Raw genomic sequence first — 13,769 nt, 5'->3', positions numbered from 1 at the left:
CTTTCCAGAGTTTTTACAGTTAGGTAAACTTTAGGAATACCTTCTACCGCAAAACTGGGGTCTACTTATTATAGCTATCCGAGGATATGGTCATGCTGTTAAGCATCGCTCCCTCCAAACTATAGTTCTCTGGCTTTCCTGTAGTGCTAGCTTTCCCAGAACCAGCTCCGTCATCTGCCATGTCTGTTTCTGGGAGGCATAGCTGGGCTCCGGTTTACCTTCTCACCCTCATAGTCCTTAGTTGTTTATCTCTTTTCATGTTGTGTCAGGGAACCGTTGACACTACCTTTTCAGTGATGGGAAACTCCCTGAAGATTTGGCTTGTGCTGGACCCGTGTTACCTTTGGCCTTGGAAATTAGTCCCTAAAATTAGAGACAAAAATTTAAAAACAGGACCAGAGAGACAGCAGGCAATGTATTTTGCAGACAAAGTAAAACAAAACAAAACAAAACAAAACAAAACAAAACAAAACAAAAAACCCCAAAGAACAAGACACTAGTATGTGATTTAGAAAACTTGGGTGCTGCATTTAACACTTGGGGCTGCTCTGTCTAGTGGATTAATCTTAATAGAACCAACACTGGTGCCCTGTTACCATCACCAGTGACAGACATACCCACTACCACTACTCACCAGCCTTCGAAGGAGGGACCCCTGGCTTCCCCATTGCCCAGGTGAGGGGCTGGAGGCCATCGCCCAACATCACTCAGCAGGTTAGGGCGCCCTCAGCACTGTGACACCAGAACCCCATATTTTTAAATCCTGCTCTGCACTATTGCAGAAACGTTAGACTATTCTGAAAAAGGAATACAAGGAAAGGAGGAACAGAAACAGACTAAAAAGGAGCGCCACAAGTCTAAACTTTGATTTTGAGAGCCGGGGGCAGTACAGGGAGCGCAATCATTTGTCACTGTACGGACCTGCAAATCCAACCCACATCGTAGGATTCAAAACAGGCCTCCCCGGCTGCCTCCAAAATCTTTTTTCCTCAGAGGAAATCAGCACTATGAGGAGCTCAGGAGAGGCGTTTAAATGCAGTACTGCTCATTTTATATACGATTAAATTTATTTAATAAACCAATTTTACAGCCCCAGTATCTAATTAGTCTCTATTATTAACTGTCCCCAAAGGAGCTAAAAAGTACAAATAATAGATTTCAAAACCCAGCAGTTTTGAATCATTAAAATATAACTGATGTTAAATATGTACATTTTTAGTACATCATTTATGCCTCAATAAAGCTGTAAAAAAATTAACCTAGAAATAATTTCCGAGGAAAACTTTCAAGGTGGACAGGAGGTATAATGATATCACATGTTACAAAAGATTTCAAGGTTAACTTAAAAAATAATTCCCTCCTTTTCATTTCCATTCTTTTTTGTCCCTCCTCCTTTTCCTTGAAGGCGATGCTCTCGAAAGTTTGAATTAAAAAGTACAGACCAGTGTAGTCTTGGGACCAGATGCTCTTGGGAAGGTGTAAAATTCTTAGAATATTTGATTTGGAGTTGACTTCCAGTATTGATTTCCATTTTACTTTTGCTTCCGTCATTTTCACCAACGGGGACCTACAGGGCATTTGCTCTAAGAGTCGGGTGGTGCCGATACTCGGTTTGGCAACGGCTGTTCCCACTTGAGAACGTTCACCCCAAGTAGCATATTTATCTCAGCCTTCACACTAAGCCAGCTGAGAAACTAAAAATCCACCCTCTGCCTAAATGTGAGGAAAAAGCAGTTTCATGTGTATATTTGATGGTGCGTTGGATGCAGCGTTGTTTTCCAGGGCTTCTTAACAGAGAAACCTTGGTTTTAACAAACCATTTGCTGCTGGCAGTCTGCTTATTTGTATTTTTGCTTTCCTGTGATGGGCTGCTAAATGACTAGAGAATGGGATCAACTGGTTTTCATTAGGAGCCAAATGTAGCAGGAGTGATATTCCTCACTTGTGTCTCTAACAACGAAAAATACAGCATCGCATTGCCTTCTCTGCAGCCGCATCGGCAGCCATACCCTCCCTACCCCCCCCCAAAAAAAGAAAACTGGAGATAAATGAATGGCAGAATAAATAATTTATGCTAATGAAATTACTGCAATTAGTAGTTCTACAATGACCCTTTTAAAAGCCACAGCTGTTAATGTCAGGAAGTGCTGTCACTACTGACCTTATCATAAGAGAAAGTGACAAATTGAGAATGCAGGGAAGACCAGTCATCAAAGAGGTCTGTTCTGGAACGATTAGAGTTTTCTGAAAAACAGTGTGAATTACAACCAGCTGCTCCCGGGCTCTGCAAGTCTCCCATGCTGTGCCATTTTGTTAAGCCCGATAACAATAGTTATTTTGCCCCAATGAGACAAGTTGTCTCGGGCCACTTCCAGCTCTACCGGAAACCACTTCTTCCATCGCAGATTTACAAATGAAAAGTGTCCTCAGAGGGAGCTTTTCAGGGCAGCCTAGGAGCTTCCTCATAAGGATCATGGCTGGGCAGCGGCCAGGTCCTCCCCACTGCAAGGCGCACCCCACGTGAGGAGGTCGGACTTGGCTGGGGAAGGATTTACATTGTAGAAGGACATGTGCTCATGTAGTTCATTCAAACAAGATAGGACAGGAATGAATTCCTCTCCATGTTTATGTTGCAGTGAAGCGCTTTAAAAAAAAAAAAAATCCCTCAGAGGATCTTATTTATACAGAGTTCTATAACTTCCCTGCAAGTTTAGATTCTGGGCCTGCTAATTTCGTAATGTGCACATAGCTCAGATTTAGAGGGTGAAGAATATTCAGGGTTTGCATCATTCTGTATTTGACTCTGGTTTTAAAAAGCAGAACATTATACCGGTTAGCAGTGACATGGATGTACGTATTGGAAACCCACTCACGGATTTGCCATGATGCTGAGAGGCTGTTAGACGCTGCCCAGGAGCAGTTGCTGTTCAGCACCAGGAACCGGCCTGTCTCCTTGCACACCCGGGTTGTAATATTAATGGCACAGGTTTGAAACGTTTAACTGCATCACCAGCCACTTGTGTGCAATTTTCCCAAAGATGTCTGAGCATTATTGACAACACTTTGGTAAATTATGTGTGACTTTCCTAAGAGTTGGTGTAGCTCATTTAATTCATATTAATTGATTTTTAGGCTTCCCTTGATTAATTGAACCTGGTTCATCTTGTACAGAATGCAATAAATAATCATTAAAATGAGGGAGATGTGACTCCACAAATTAAAAAGTTAACTACTTCAGAAGTCATAGAGGACAAAACAGAAAGAATAGTACAGTGGGGGGGGGGGGGGTTCCTGTAGTAAATCTTTTGAGAGAAGTTACTCATTTTCTTTTGTTTTTTCTTGTTTTTTCCAAACGAAAATAGAAATGGTATTTTTTTTCCCAGAAGCAGTGAGTTTTATACCTTCCCATCCTGTTTCTTTTCCCATGGGTTCTTATAAAACCATATTTGTCAGCTTGAGAGGTGTGTGTGTGTTGTGTGTGTGTGTGTGTGTGACTGCTACAGTGTAGTTTGAAAGCAACACCAAAAATACTTTTTAGAGTACTGTGTCTCAGTTTCTCCATTATTTTCTTTCACACACTTAATAGATAAAAATCAAGTTGGGAAAAGCTGTGTTTGTGTTATCTATCAAGTTGGGAAAAGCTGTGTTTGTATTATATGTTGGCTTATGGGTCTGGTATGTGGAGTGCACAAAAATCCTTTGCCCTACTTGGCAAAGCTGAAGGCTTTATTGTTATCTCTCTAATCCTGTAGATATCTCTTAAAGACTGTTTTCCCAGACTCTACTGTATTTGTTCTGGCTTTGGGGAAAAAAAATACTACATAATTTTGCTGATTCTTTTTTTTAAATTACATCTTTGTTTTAACTTGAGAGAATTTCATATGAATTACAGTGTGTATGTTTTCAGCCCCTGGACAAAGATTCTATTAGCCTCTTCATGGCCCATGTACACACTAGTGTGAATGAAATGAGTACCAGGTATTACCAGAATGAGAGAAGACACAACTATACCACCCCAAAGAGTTTTCTAGAACAAATATCACTGTTCAAGAATCTGTTGAAGAAGAAACAACAAGAAGTATCCCAGAAGAAAGAGCACTTGGTGAATGGCATCCAAAAGCTGAAAACCACAGCCTCTCAGGTATGACCAGGGTGTGTTACTGCTCTGTTAAATGTCTGCTCTTAAAATTAAATAATACATACTTTCGATGCAGCATTTCAGTCTGTTTATATAAGATGCTTACTGTTTAAATTTACAGTTGAATGACACACACCAAAAAAACAGTGTTGACGCTATGTCTACAATGGGGTGGGCCAGTTATTTTATCATGCTGGTTTGCAGAGATCCTTCCCTGGTTGGCCTGACTCAGGACAGGGCAGTGAACAGATGTTGAGGAGCAGGTCCAGCTCACTCCCCTCTTAGATCTTCCTGCTTTGGTGCCCTGGGTTTATAGTTAGGAATTCTGTCACACTAGAGTGGAAGTAGGATCCCCTTGGGTTTTAGATTCTCAGCCCCCCAGGGAGGGCATTATTTCCTGTCTGATGACATGATGTGGTTTGTTCAGATTGAGGTCTCTGAGTGTTGCTGTTTTCCTCTGACCTTGGTGTCTCGTCTCCTTTTGGCCTCCATCTCTCTTAGTTGAAAGTGTCCAGTGTAGCCTTCACCTTCAGTCGTAGGCCCCTGATACCTTGATGGATGGTACCTTTAACCTCTAGGAATAAATTAGGAGAGAATTAGCACATTTTTGATGTTAACCATGTATGGGTCTGTCCATCTGTCCTCTCATCTCATTGTTGAAAATGACGAGTATATGAAGTAAGTGTCACTACTGTAATTTCATAGATGAGACAGAACCTACCACAGAAACCGTGAGGCTGGAGTTGGAGTTCAGGTATTGAGATTTTAAAGCTCCCCACGCTGCCTCTTATTCTAAAAAAATTAGAATAAGAAATAGTGGAGATTTTGGAGACTGGTCCCACTTTCTCTGAGCTATCTAGGCTCTGGAGTTGGAGAGAGAAAGACTCTCCCTATTGGTTTCCTCAAGGCCGGGAGTTCGAGTAGGCTTCTTCAGAGTATTGTCATCAGGTCAGACGGACTCATAGGCTGTTCAGGAGACTGGGCCAGTTTTCTCCTCACGTGTGCTGCATGGCCCTTTTATACCCAGGCTAGAAATAAGCCTCGAGCTGGGAAAAAGAAGAGGTTGAGGGAGAGGAAGAAAGAAAAGGACTGGCTCTTTATGGTGCCAAGTTCAAGGATGCTTGAGTCTCTTTATTTCCTCTTGGCTGGAAACAACAGGTGGAAAGTCTAAGAAGAAGACACATGGAGTCTTAATTGAAGGACTACTGAAGATTTTTTTTCAATAGGTATTTGTACCTATCATGCTCTTAATAATATCAGAGGAGTGACTGGAATATTTCGTAGCTCCCTAAGAGTTTTAGAAGTCTGTCTGTTTTAGAAAAGAAGCATACTTTTTTAGGGGGGCATTTGGAAAGCCTTATTATGTAAGATGAGGCTGTGTGTGGAGCAGAGTTCCTTCATGTTGGAGCTTGTGTCCTGTAAAGCTCTGCCTGAAGTAATTGCACAGAGGTGAATATCCGTGCCGTTTGAAATATGTGTCTAAACCTCAGCACTGTTTATTCATTGCGATAAAGCCATAAATTCCCATTAGAGCCACACATCCCCTCTCTAGCTGTCAGCTTACATCATCACAGATAGCTTAGTGAGGCCTCACTTCCAGGGCTTGAGTCACTAGATGCTTCAGACCTAACAGTTCCCTCCAAAACTGAAATCAGGGCATGAAATAACAGTTTCCTCCTGGTCTCTTGGATGATTCTTTGGATTATAACCTAACCTATGACTAATTTCACATGGCTAAAAAGGACAGACAAGCAAATGTCACTGTGCATTATTACTCTGAGTTCACAGAGGAGCTGAAACTTCTGTTTTAGCTTAAACTATAATAAATAGCACAGGGAACAGTAATAGTAGTAATGGTGCCATTTAGGCAGAGGTTTTAAGAGTCCTTGGATATAGTAGTGAGGTGTGGTTCCACAGGATGGAACCCCTCGAATACTTTTAGCAATTGAGTCAAAATAAGTGATTATGATTATTCTTTGCTTCTTTGATTTTTTAAAATATAGTAGCCTACTTCTGGAAAATAAATGGAATGAAGAGTTAATTATCATTATACTTAAAGCTGCTTCCAGGACTTGACTTCTGCTTTCCATTACGTGATTCTCAAACTTAGGAACCTAATGGTGCCTCGTGAACCTCACGAAATACCAGTGAAAAGAGCAGAATCATTCTTGAGAGAAGATTAATTTGTTGACGCCTCAGAAAGACTTGAGTTCCTCAAGAGTTGAGTGAGGCCAAGAGGAGCAATACCCATCTAGGATACCCACTGGGCTTTGACCACACCCCTCCCTATCCCCACAAGGCATCTGTAGTTTGCCTTTCTGTAATAGGTGTTACATTGAATGCTCTATGAGGTAGAAGAAACTAAGAGGACCATTTCTTATCTTGTGGAAAGAGAGAAGACCTGTCTGTAGGCATTTCCATCGAAGTAAGTCTCACAGTGGCCCAGGAATACCTGTGTCTCACCTTCTCTGAGCCTTTCTGATGCTCTGCTGGAGAGCGCATTCCTCCAACTTGCCTCCAAGCAGGACTTCCTGTGGTCTCTGCTGCCTTGAGCCTGAGCTTCACAGGACCAGAAAAGCCAGAGACATAAGTGACATGTGCTTGAGCAGCAGGTACTATGGTGGGGACAGCTGTTGATGTTCCCCTAATTGCACAGAGTGGAGAAGGTAAATTTCTAGTTGGTGCTAACAAAAATTGCATTTTTCAGAAAACACTGTTCTGTTTTTACCTGTCCAGGAGTGGGGGGGGCGGGGGGCGGGGTGCGATGGGGCTGTATCTTTGCACATGGGGCTAAAGTCAGAACACGGGAAAAAGAGATAAAAAATGCAGACTCATAGGGATCTGTGAACTCATTTAAAAAAATAAGCTATATCTGATATTTGTTGTTCCCAACGCGAGTTACTTGCACATAGTGACTTTTCCTTCAGGTGGGAGATCTGAAAGCCAGACTTGCCTCTCAAGAAGCTGAGTTGCAACTGAGAAATCATGATGCCGAAGCTCTGATCACAAAGATCGGGCTCCAGACGGAGAAAGTGAGCCGGGAAAAGGCCATTGCCGATGCTGAGGAGCGAAAGGTCAGGCTAATTCCACCATTTAGAGTGCTGAGCTATATTTAGCACAAAATAAACCTTTGTAGGTGAACAATTTTGAACAACTTCCTCTCCAGGGAGCATAAAATCTAAAGAATTATTATAGTTACACATGTAACAGCATTTCACACCATGATTACCACTTGACCTTTCTTTACATTATGCATTTTCCCACCCTTTTAGCTCTTTTAATGATATGAAAGAACAATAAATACTGAGCTCATTCAAGCATATAATGGATGTGGATCTTGAACATCAGGCCTATTTGTAATACAGTAAAGGTCATGAAGTCACCTCTGAGGTTTCTAAAGGTTTTCAGTTTTTAGGCAAATTGAACAACTCAATTGTTAACAAAGCCCATTCCGTCACTTTGCAAGATGGTTTTTCAAATTTTTCCTTTTAATAATACAACTTGCGTTTATTATTAAATTCTAAGCTAAATTTGTTCTTTTTGATTTGGCCAAGAACCTGCCATTTTGTATTACATTTTAGTGTTGCAAACAATTATTCTTAAGATCATATGGATTCTGCTTCCTTAGTACCTGGGCTTCTGGCTGTTTGAAATAAATACAACTTCTTTGTCTTCTTCTTTTACCACACATGGGGCCACGAATTGAAGGTATTCTTGTATATCTGATTTGTTTAAAAATTGAATATGAGATAAATTCTCTCCTTTGAGACAAAAGATTATAATCAGGGATTAGTTGATAAAAAATGTAAATTATGAACACGCTTATAGCTTTTGAATCAGTAGCTTTGATGTCATTATCTTAGTGTTTTATGATGCCAGAAATACTTAAGTTTTTCCAGCGGCGTTGCCATTCATTCATAGACAATTGAGTTGGGGTTTCCCCCCTATTTTCTAATAGGTATTGAGCATGTTTACTTATAGCTTGCACAACTAAAGAGTTGAAATGTACATTGAACATGAAAATGCTGAGTAGTTGTTTCTTTTAATACTTGTTTTTAAAGTTGTATGCTACATTTGGCATGGCCAATGGGCATATAATTCCTAATTTGGTAGTAAGTGTTTCCGTTGAGTTTCAGATAAGCAGAGGATGTCCTTAAAAGTGAACTATATTATGTTAAGCAATTAAGTATCATGTATGAAGTGATTATCATAAGCCGTTCCCACCCAAGGGGTATTTTTCAAGCATTGCGCGAATAAGTGATGTTCTAGTACTTGTTATATTATAATCTATCTCTGGAGATAGCTTTTAGAGATCCTTAAAATACCCCAGAGGTATTTTTCACATTTTGTATGTGAATTCTTAAGGCAAAATCATCCTTACAAGGAAGGAAAAAAATGCCTTAGCAAATGAGAACTCATCAGACTGGTTGTTTTATGAAGTTCTTCAAACATGAGAAAGAGACCATTCTATTATCTAATCTATACCAAGAATTAAAAATAGTTTCATCTTACCCATGATGCTTAATTTAATTATCAATAGCAAATACTAACTGAGCAGCTATTTTTGCCTGTCACTGTTCTAGGCTCTTGAGCATATATGACATACAAGGCACCTTCAGGTAGTTTACATTATAATGGAAAAGACTGGCAGCAGACACGTGACAAGAGATTTTGGGTTAGTGATAAGGTCTAAGATAAAAATCAAATTGAGGTGATGTTGGAAAGAACTATTTTAAACTGGTTGGTCATGGAAGGAGATCTATGTGTAGTTAAACCATATAGAGAGAGTCATGGAACTAATCGAGTATGTGCTGTGAGCTCACATTTTGTTCAGCAGTGTGCTAGAGTCTATCTAGTTATTAAATGTGTACATATGGACACTGATCCTATAAAATAGGAATGTCAAGTCTTACCACATGAGAAGTTATCCAAAAGTACATTGCCATATTTAATATAACTAAGCAAATATTGACTGCTTTTCTGTGTGTCTTGATAGCCCCTGTAGAGCAGCAGGTTAAAATTGTTCCTTGAGATTCATAAAGTAATCAAGAGCCTTTCAACCTGATGATATTACCAGCAGAGACTTCAAGTAATCCCAGGTCCATGAAGCCAATGAAAATTAGTTCTTCCATCTTTGCCTGACTTACCAGTTCCAAATTCCAAGGATCCTCTGAACTCTTTGACACCACTTTCTTTGTCGAGTGCAACCCTCATGAGTTAAATTACCTTCTAAATCGCAGGGCTAATATAATCTCTTTAAAAGTAACCATCTTCCTGTTGTGTTTTCTAAATTCCACATATGAGTGAAATCATATTTTCTCTGACTTATTTCACTTAGCATAATATACTCTAGTTCCATCCATGTTGTTGCAAATGGCAAAATTTCATTCTTTTTGATTGCCAAATAATATTCCATTATATATCTATATCATCTATACCTATATCAATGTCTATATCTATATCACATCTTTTTTTTTTTTTTTACAAATAGTTTATTGTCAAATTAGTTTCCACATGCACATAGGGGGAGGGAAGGAAAAATAAGATAAAAAGAGAGAGGGAGGCAAATCATAAGGACTCTTAAATACAGAGAACAAACTTAGGGTTGCTGCAGGAGAGGTGGAGGGAGGATGGGCTAAATGGGTGATAGGCATTAAGGGCACTTGTTGTGATGAGCAATAGGTGTTATATATAAGTGATGAGTCAATGTGTTCTACTCATGAACCAATACTACACTAGATAAACTAACTTAAATATTTTTAAATAATCTTTGTAAATTTTCTAACATATTTTTGTGAATTATTTTGTAATATACTTTCACTCCACCTTAAAAAAAAAAAAAGTAACCATCTTCCTTGATTTTCAATGGTCTTCAGTTTTTGTATGTGTTTCTTTTCCAAATGTGGGCATGGCTGGGTTTTGAAGGACTGTCTGGGATTTCTTATACTCTGAATACAAATAAGAGCAGTTTATTAGATTCCTAGGACTTCCAAAACAAGATATCATAGACTGCATGGCTTAACCAACAGAAATTTCTTTTCTCAAAATTCTGGATGCTGGATGTTCAAGATCAGGATGTTGACAGGCTTGGTTTCTCCCCTTGGTTTGCACATGGCCACGTTCTCACTATGTCTTTATGTGGTCTGCCCTCTGTGTACACATCCGCGGTGTCTCTTGTGCCTATTCGGATTTCCTCTTTTTATAAGGACACCAGTTAAACCGCGCTAGGGTCCACCCTAACGGGCTCATTTTTAACTTAATCACCTCTTTAAAGGGCCTGTCTCCAAATACAATCATATTCTGAGATACTAGGGTTAGGGCTTTGCCATAAACGGTTTTGGGTAGACATCAGCTCTAATAAGCCATTCTTACTATTCCATTCTCTCCATGTGACCACCATTAAATTTCATTAACCATTTACGAGGAGCTTTTGGCTAAAGGAAGAAAAGTTCTGTGTACCCAAGACTGGGAGTATCTCCAGAATTCTGCTTTAACAGACAGTAGTCAAGAGAAAGCCCACATTTCAAGTGATCTGTGTCACTCTTCCCTCCTTCCTCAAGTTGAACCTTACTGAGCACTGTCACAGAGCCATGGGGTGCAGGCAGTTGGACAGTGAGGCTCCCCAGGTCACTAAGATACACAGTATTTTCACTGTTCCAGTGTCAGTGCACCTGAAATAGATAAATTATTGTACTTGTACCTTAGAATGTGAATAGACAGCAAGAATTAAGTTGTAACTTAAGTTCTAAGTTCGGAACTTCAGAGTGTCATCACTGTAGCACTGGTCACCAGGATCCAGTCCCCATGGGGGTTGGTTCCTGCAGTAATGGTGATTGTGACATGTGGAATATAAACAAAAATGTGCAGAAGATGTTGGGAATGAGTAAAAGCTGATGAACGTAGCATTGTTTTTTTAAATTTCCATTTGTGGGTTTTTTATTAATATTCAAGATTGCTCTGATTATAGGGGCATATGAACCATGGGTGGTTCAGTCAGTTAAGCATCCAACTTCAGCTCAGGTCATGACATCACGGTTCATGGGTTCGAGCCCTACGTCGGGCTCTCTGCTGACTGCCAGCTCAGAGCCTGGAGCCTGTTTCCGATTTTGTGTCTCCCTCTCTCTCTGACCCTCCCCTGCTCATGCTGTCTCTCTCTCTCTTAGAAATAAATACAACAAAAAAAAAATTTTTTTTTTAAAAAGATTGCTCTGATTATAAAAATTACCCAAAGGAATAATACTCCATGAACTGTAAGGGAGTCAGAAGGAGAAGAATAGCAACTCCCAGTTGGGTGGGTCAGTCAGGTAAGCCTCCAACTCTAGATTTTAGCTCAGGTCACAATCTCGTGGTTCGTGGAATAGGGCTCCACACTGTAAGTGCTTGGGATTCTCTATCTCTCCCTTTCTGCTCCTCCACCCTCCTCTCTTTCTCTCTCAAAATAAATAAACAAACTTAAAAAAAAATACTCTACGAATACTAAAAATCTCTAATATGGAGACCAATTTTATTATTATGTTTTTACTTTTTAAAAAATTTTGGTTGGTCAACATATAGGGCAATATTGGTTTCAGGAGTAGATTTCAGTGATTCATCAATTACATAGAACACCCAGTGCTCATCATAACAAGTACCCTCCTTAATACCCATCACCTATTTAGTCCATCTCCCACTGACCTCCCTCCATCAACCCTCAGTTTGTTCTGTATTATTAACAGTGTCTTGTGCTTTGTTTCCCTTTCTCCTCTTTTTACTGTATGTTCATCTGTTTTTTTTTTTCTTAAATTCACCATGAGTGAAATCATAGGATATTTGTCTTTTTCTGCTTGACTGATTTTGCTTAGTCTAATCCATTTTAGCTCTATATGTTCATCTGTTTTTTTTCTTAATTTCACCATGAGTGAAATCATAGGATATTTGTCTCTCTATGATTGACTTATTTTGCTTAGTCTAATCCATGTTAGCTGTACCTACGTCATTGCAAATGGCAAAATTTTTCTTTTTGATGGCTGAATAATATTCCACTGTATAAATATACCACATCTCCTTTATCCATTTGTCACTCAAATGGACATTTGGGCTCTCTACAGTTTGGCTATTTTTTAAAAAAATATATTTGTTGTCAAGTTAGCTAACATACAGTGTATACAGTGTGCTCTTGGCTTTGGGGGTAGGTTCCCATGATTCATTGCTTACATACAACACCCAGTGCTTATCCCAGTAAGTACCCTCCTCATTGCCTATCACCCATTTTCCCCTTTCCCCCACTCCCCCTCAGATCAACCCTCAGTTTGTTCCCTGTATTTAAGAGTCTATTATGTTTTGCCTCCCTTTCTGTTTGAAATTGTCTTTCCTCTTCCCTTCCCCCATGGTATTCTGTTAAGTTTCTAAAGTTCACATATTTTAAATGGTGCTATTATAAATGGTAACAAACAGCATTTATAGATCATATTCTCATAGAAGGTAAATAACCCTGAGAGGTTAACTCACTCACCTCTGCTCTCCCTTTGATCTGCAATGGTCTTGTCTACAACACCAAAAATGTCATATTCTAAGAATTTTCATTGGCCCTTCCTGGCAGTTTTGAGGGTTGTGGTTTTGGAGTACTTCTCAATAAGCATGCAGAGTTGTCTTATTTACATCAGCAGTAGCTGGGTACGTATTGGCAGGAGATCCCATCTCTTCCCTGAATCAGTTATGTTCATAAAAGGTGCAGTATACAGCAAAATAATGGTTAATCAGAAGAATGGTAATTACTGCCAGTAAGGCTGTAGTAGACAACATAATTTGTTGTAAGCACTGTTTAATTTTATGGTATAGTTAAATCTGTTCATTCCAAACACATCTGAAGAAATGCACTTTTGTTCACATGTTACATGTCCTAGTCACCGTCACTGAAAGAGCCATCCCCCGTGGTGACTGAATCCCTGTGCCTAATGCCACAGCTTTGAAATTCCAGTTTCTGCTGAGGATCAAAAATTTACTCTTCCCATTCGAATTCTGTTATGTCTAATAAGAGGGTGAGGAGGATAATAATTTGAGAGCTTCACACATGGTTTCGGTTCAAGTTGACTGGCATGGCTTCCTCGTATGCTTAACCTATGTGTTCATGTCAGGAGACTGATGCCACACCCTCTTTGGCACGTGAAGAAGGTCACTGGAACTTCAACAGAGGTGTGGACATCAGTGTCATCGTCGTGTGGCCAAAGACAAAACTGGGCGATTGTAGCTAGAGTTTCTTACCAGGTCCTTAGAGAAACCAGTAATTAGACTTCATAAAAATTATATCATATGTTTGCACGTATAGGAGGATTAGGAGGAACTTGACGGAGGAATAAGGGGGAGAAGAAGGGCGGAAATGGTGGGGGAAAGGGAGAGAGGCAAACCATGAGAGACTCTTGAATGCTGTCAAAAACTGAGGACTGATGGATGTGGGGGGGAGGGGGGATGGGCATGGAGGAGGGCACTTTGGGGATGAGCATTGAGTGTTACGTGGAAACTAATTTGACAATAAACTATTTGTAAAAAAATAAAAAAATAAATAAATAAATAAATTATATCTGTGGTTAAGCATACCCAAAAATCACTGTATCTTCTAGTCGGTTGAAGAGAAAAAGCCTCACATTTATTCTTA

At 39.7% G+C, this 13,769-nt stretch overlaps 1 protein-coding gene across 1 annotated transcript in view; it reads left to right on the top strand.

Annotated features, from left to right (window-relative positions):
- DNAH11 (dynein axonemal heavy chain 11) overlaps positions 1-13,769 on the top strand; it is a 353,093-nt gene that overhangs the window by 228,195 nt on the left and 111,129 nt on the right. Inside the window, exons 56-57 of the mRNA XM_039238848.1 lie at positions 3,908-4,141; positions 7,066-7,212. Of these exons, the coding sequence (XP_039094779.1) occupies positions 3,908-4,141; positions 7,066-7,212 (381 nt within the window). The remainder of the gene's footprint in view (positions 1-3,907; positions 4,142-7,065; positions 7,213-13,769) is intronic.

This window comes from Hyaena hyaena, unplaced genomic scaffold (assembly GCF_003009895.1).
Source record: "Hyaena hyaena isolate Hyena2069 unplaced genomic scaffold, ASM300989v1 scaffold_149, whole genome shotgun sequence".
Classification (NCBI taxonomy): domain Eukaryota; kingdom Metazoa; phylum Chordata; class Mammalia; order Carnivora; family Hyaenidae; genus Hyaena; species Hyaena hyaena.
Note: the sequence above shows the minus strand (reverse complement) of the source record. Positions and strands in the feature narration are given on the sequence as shown.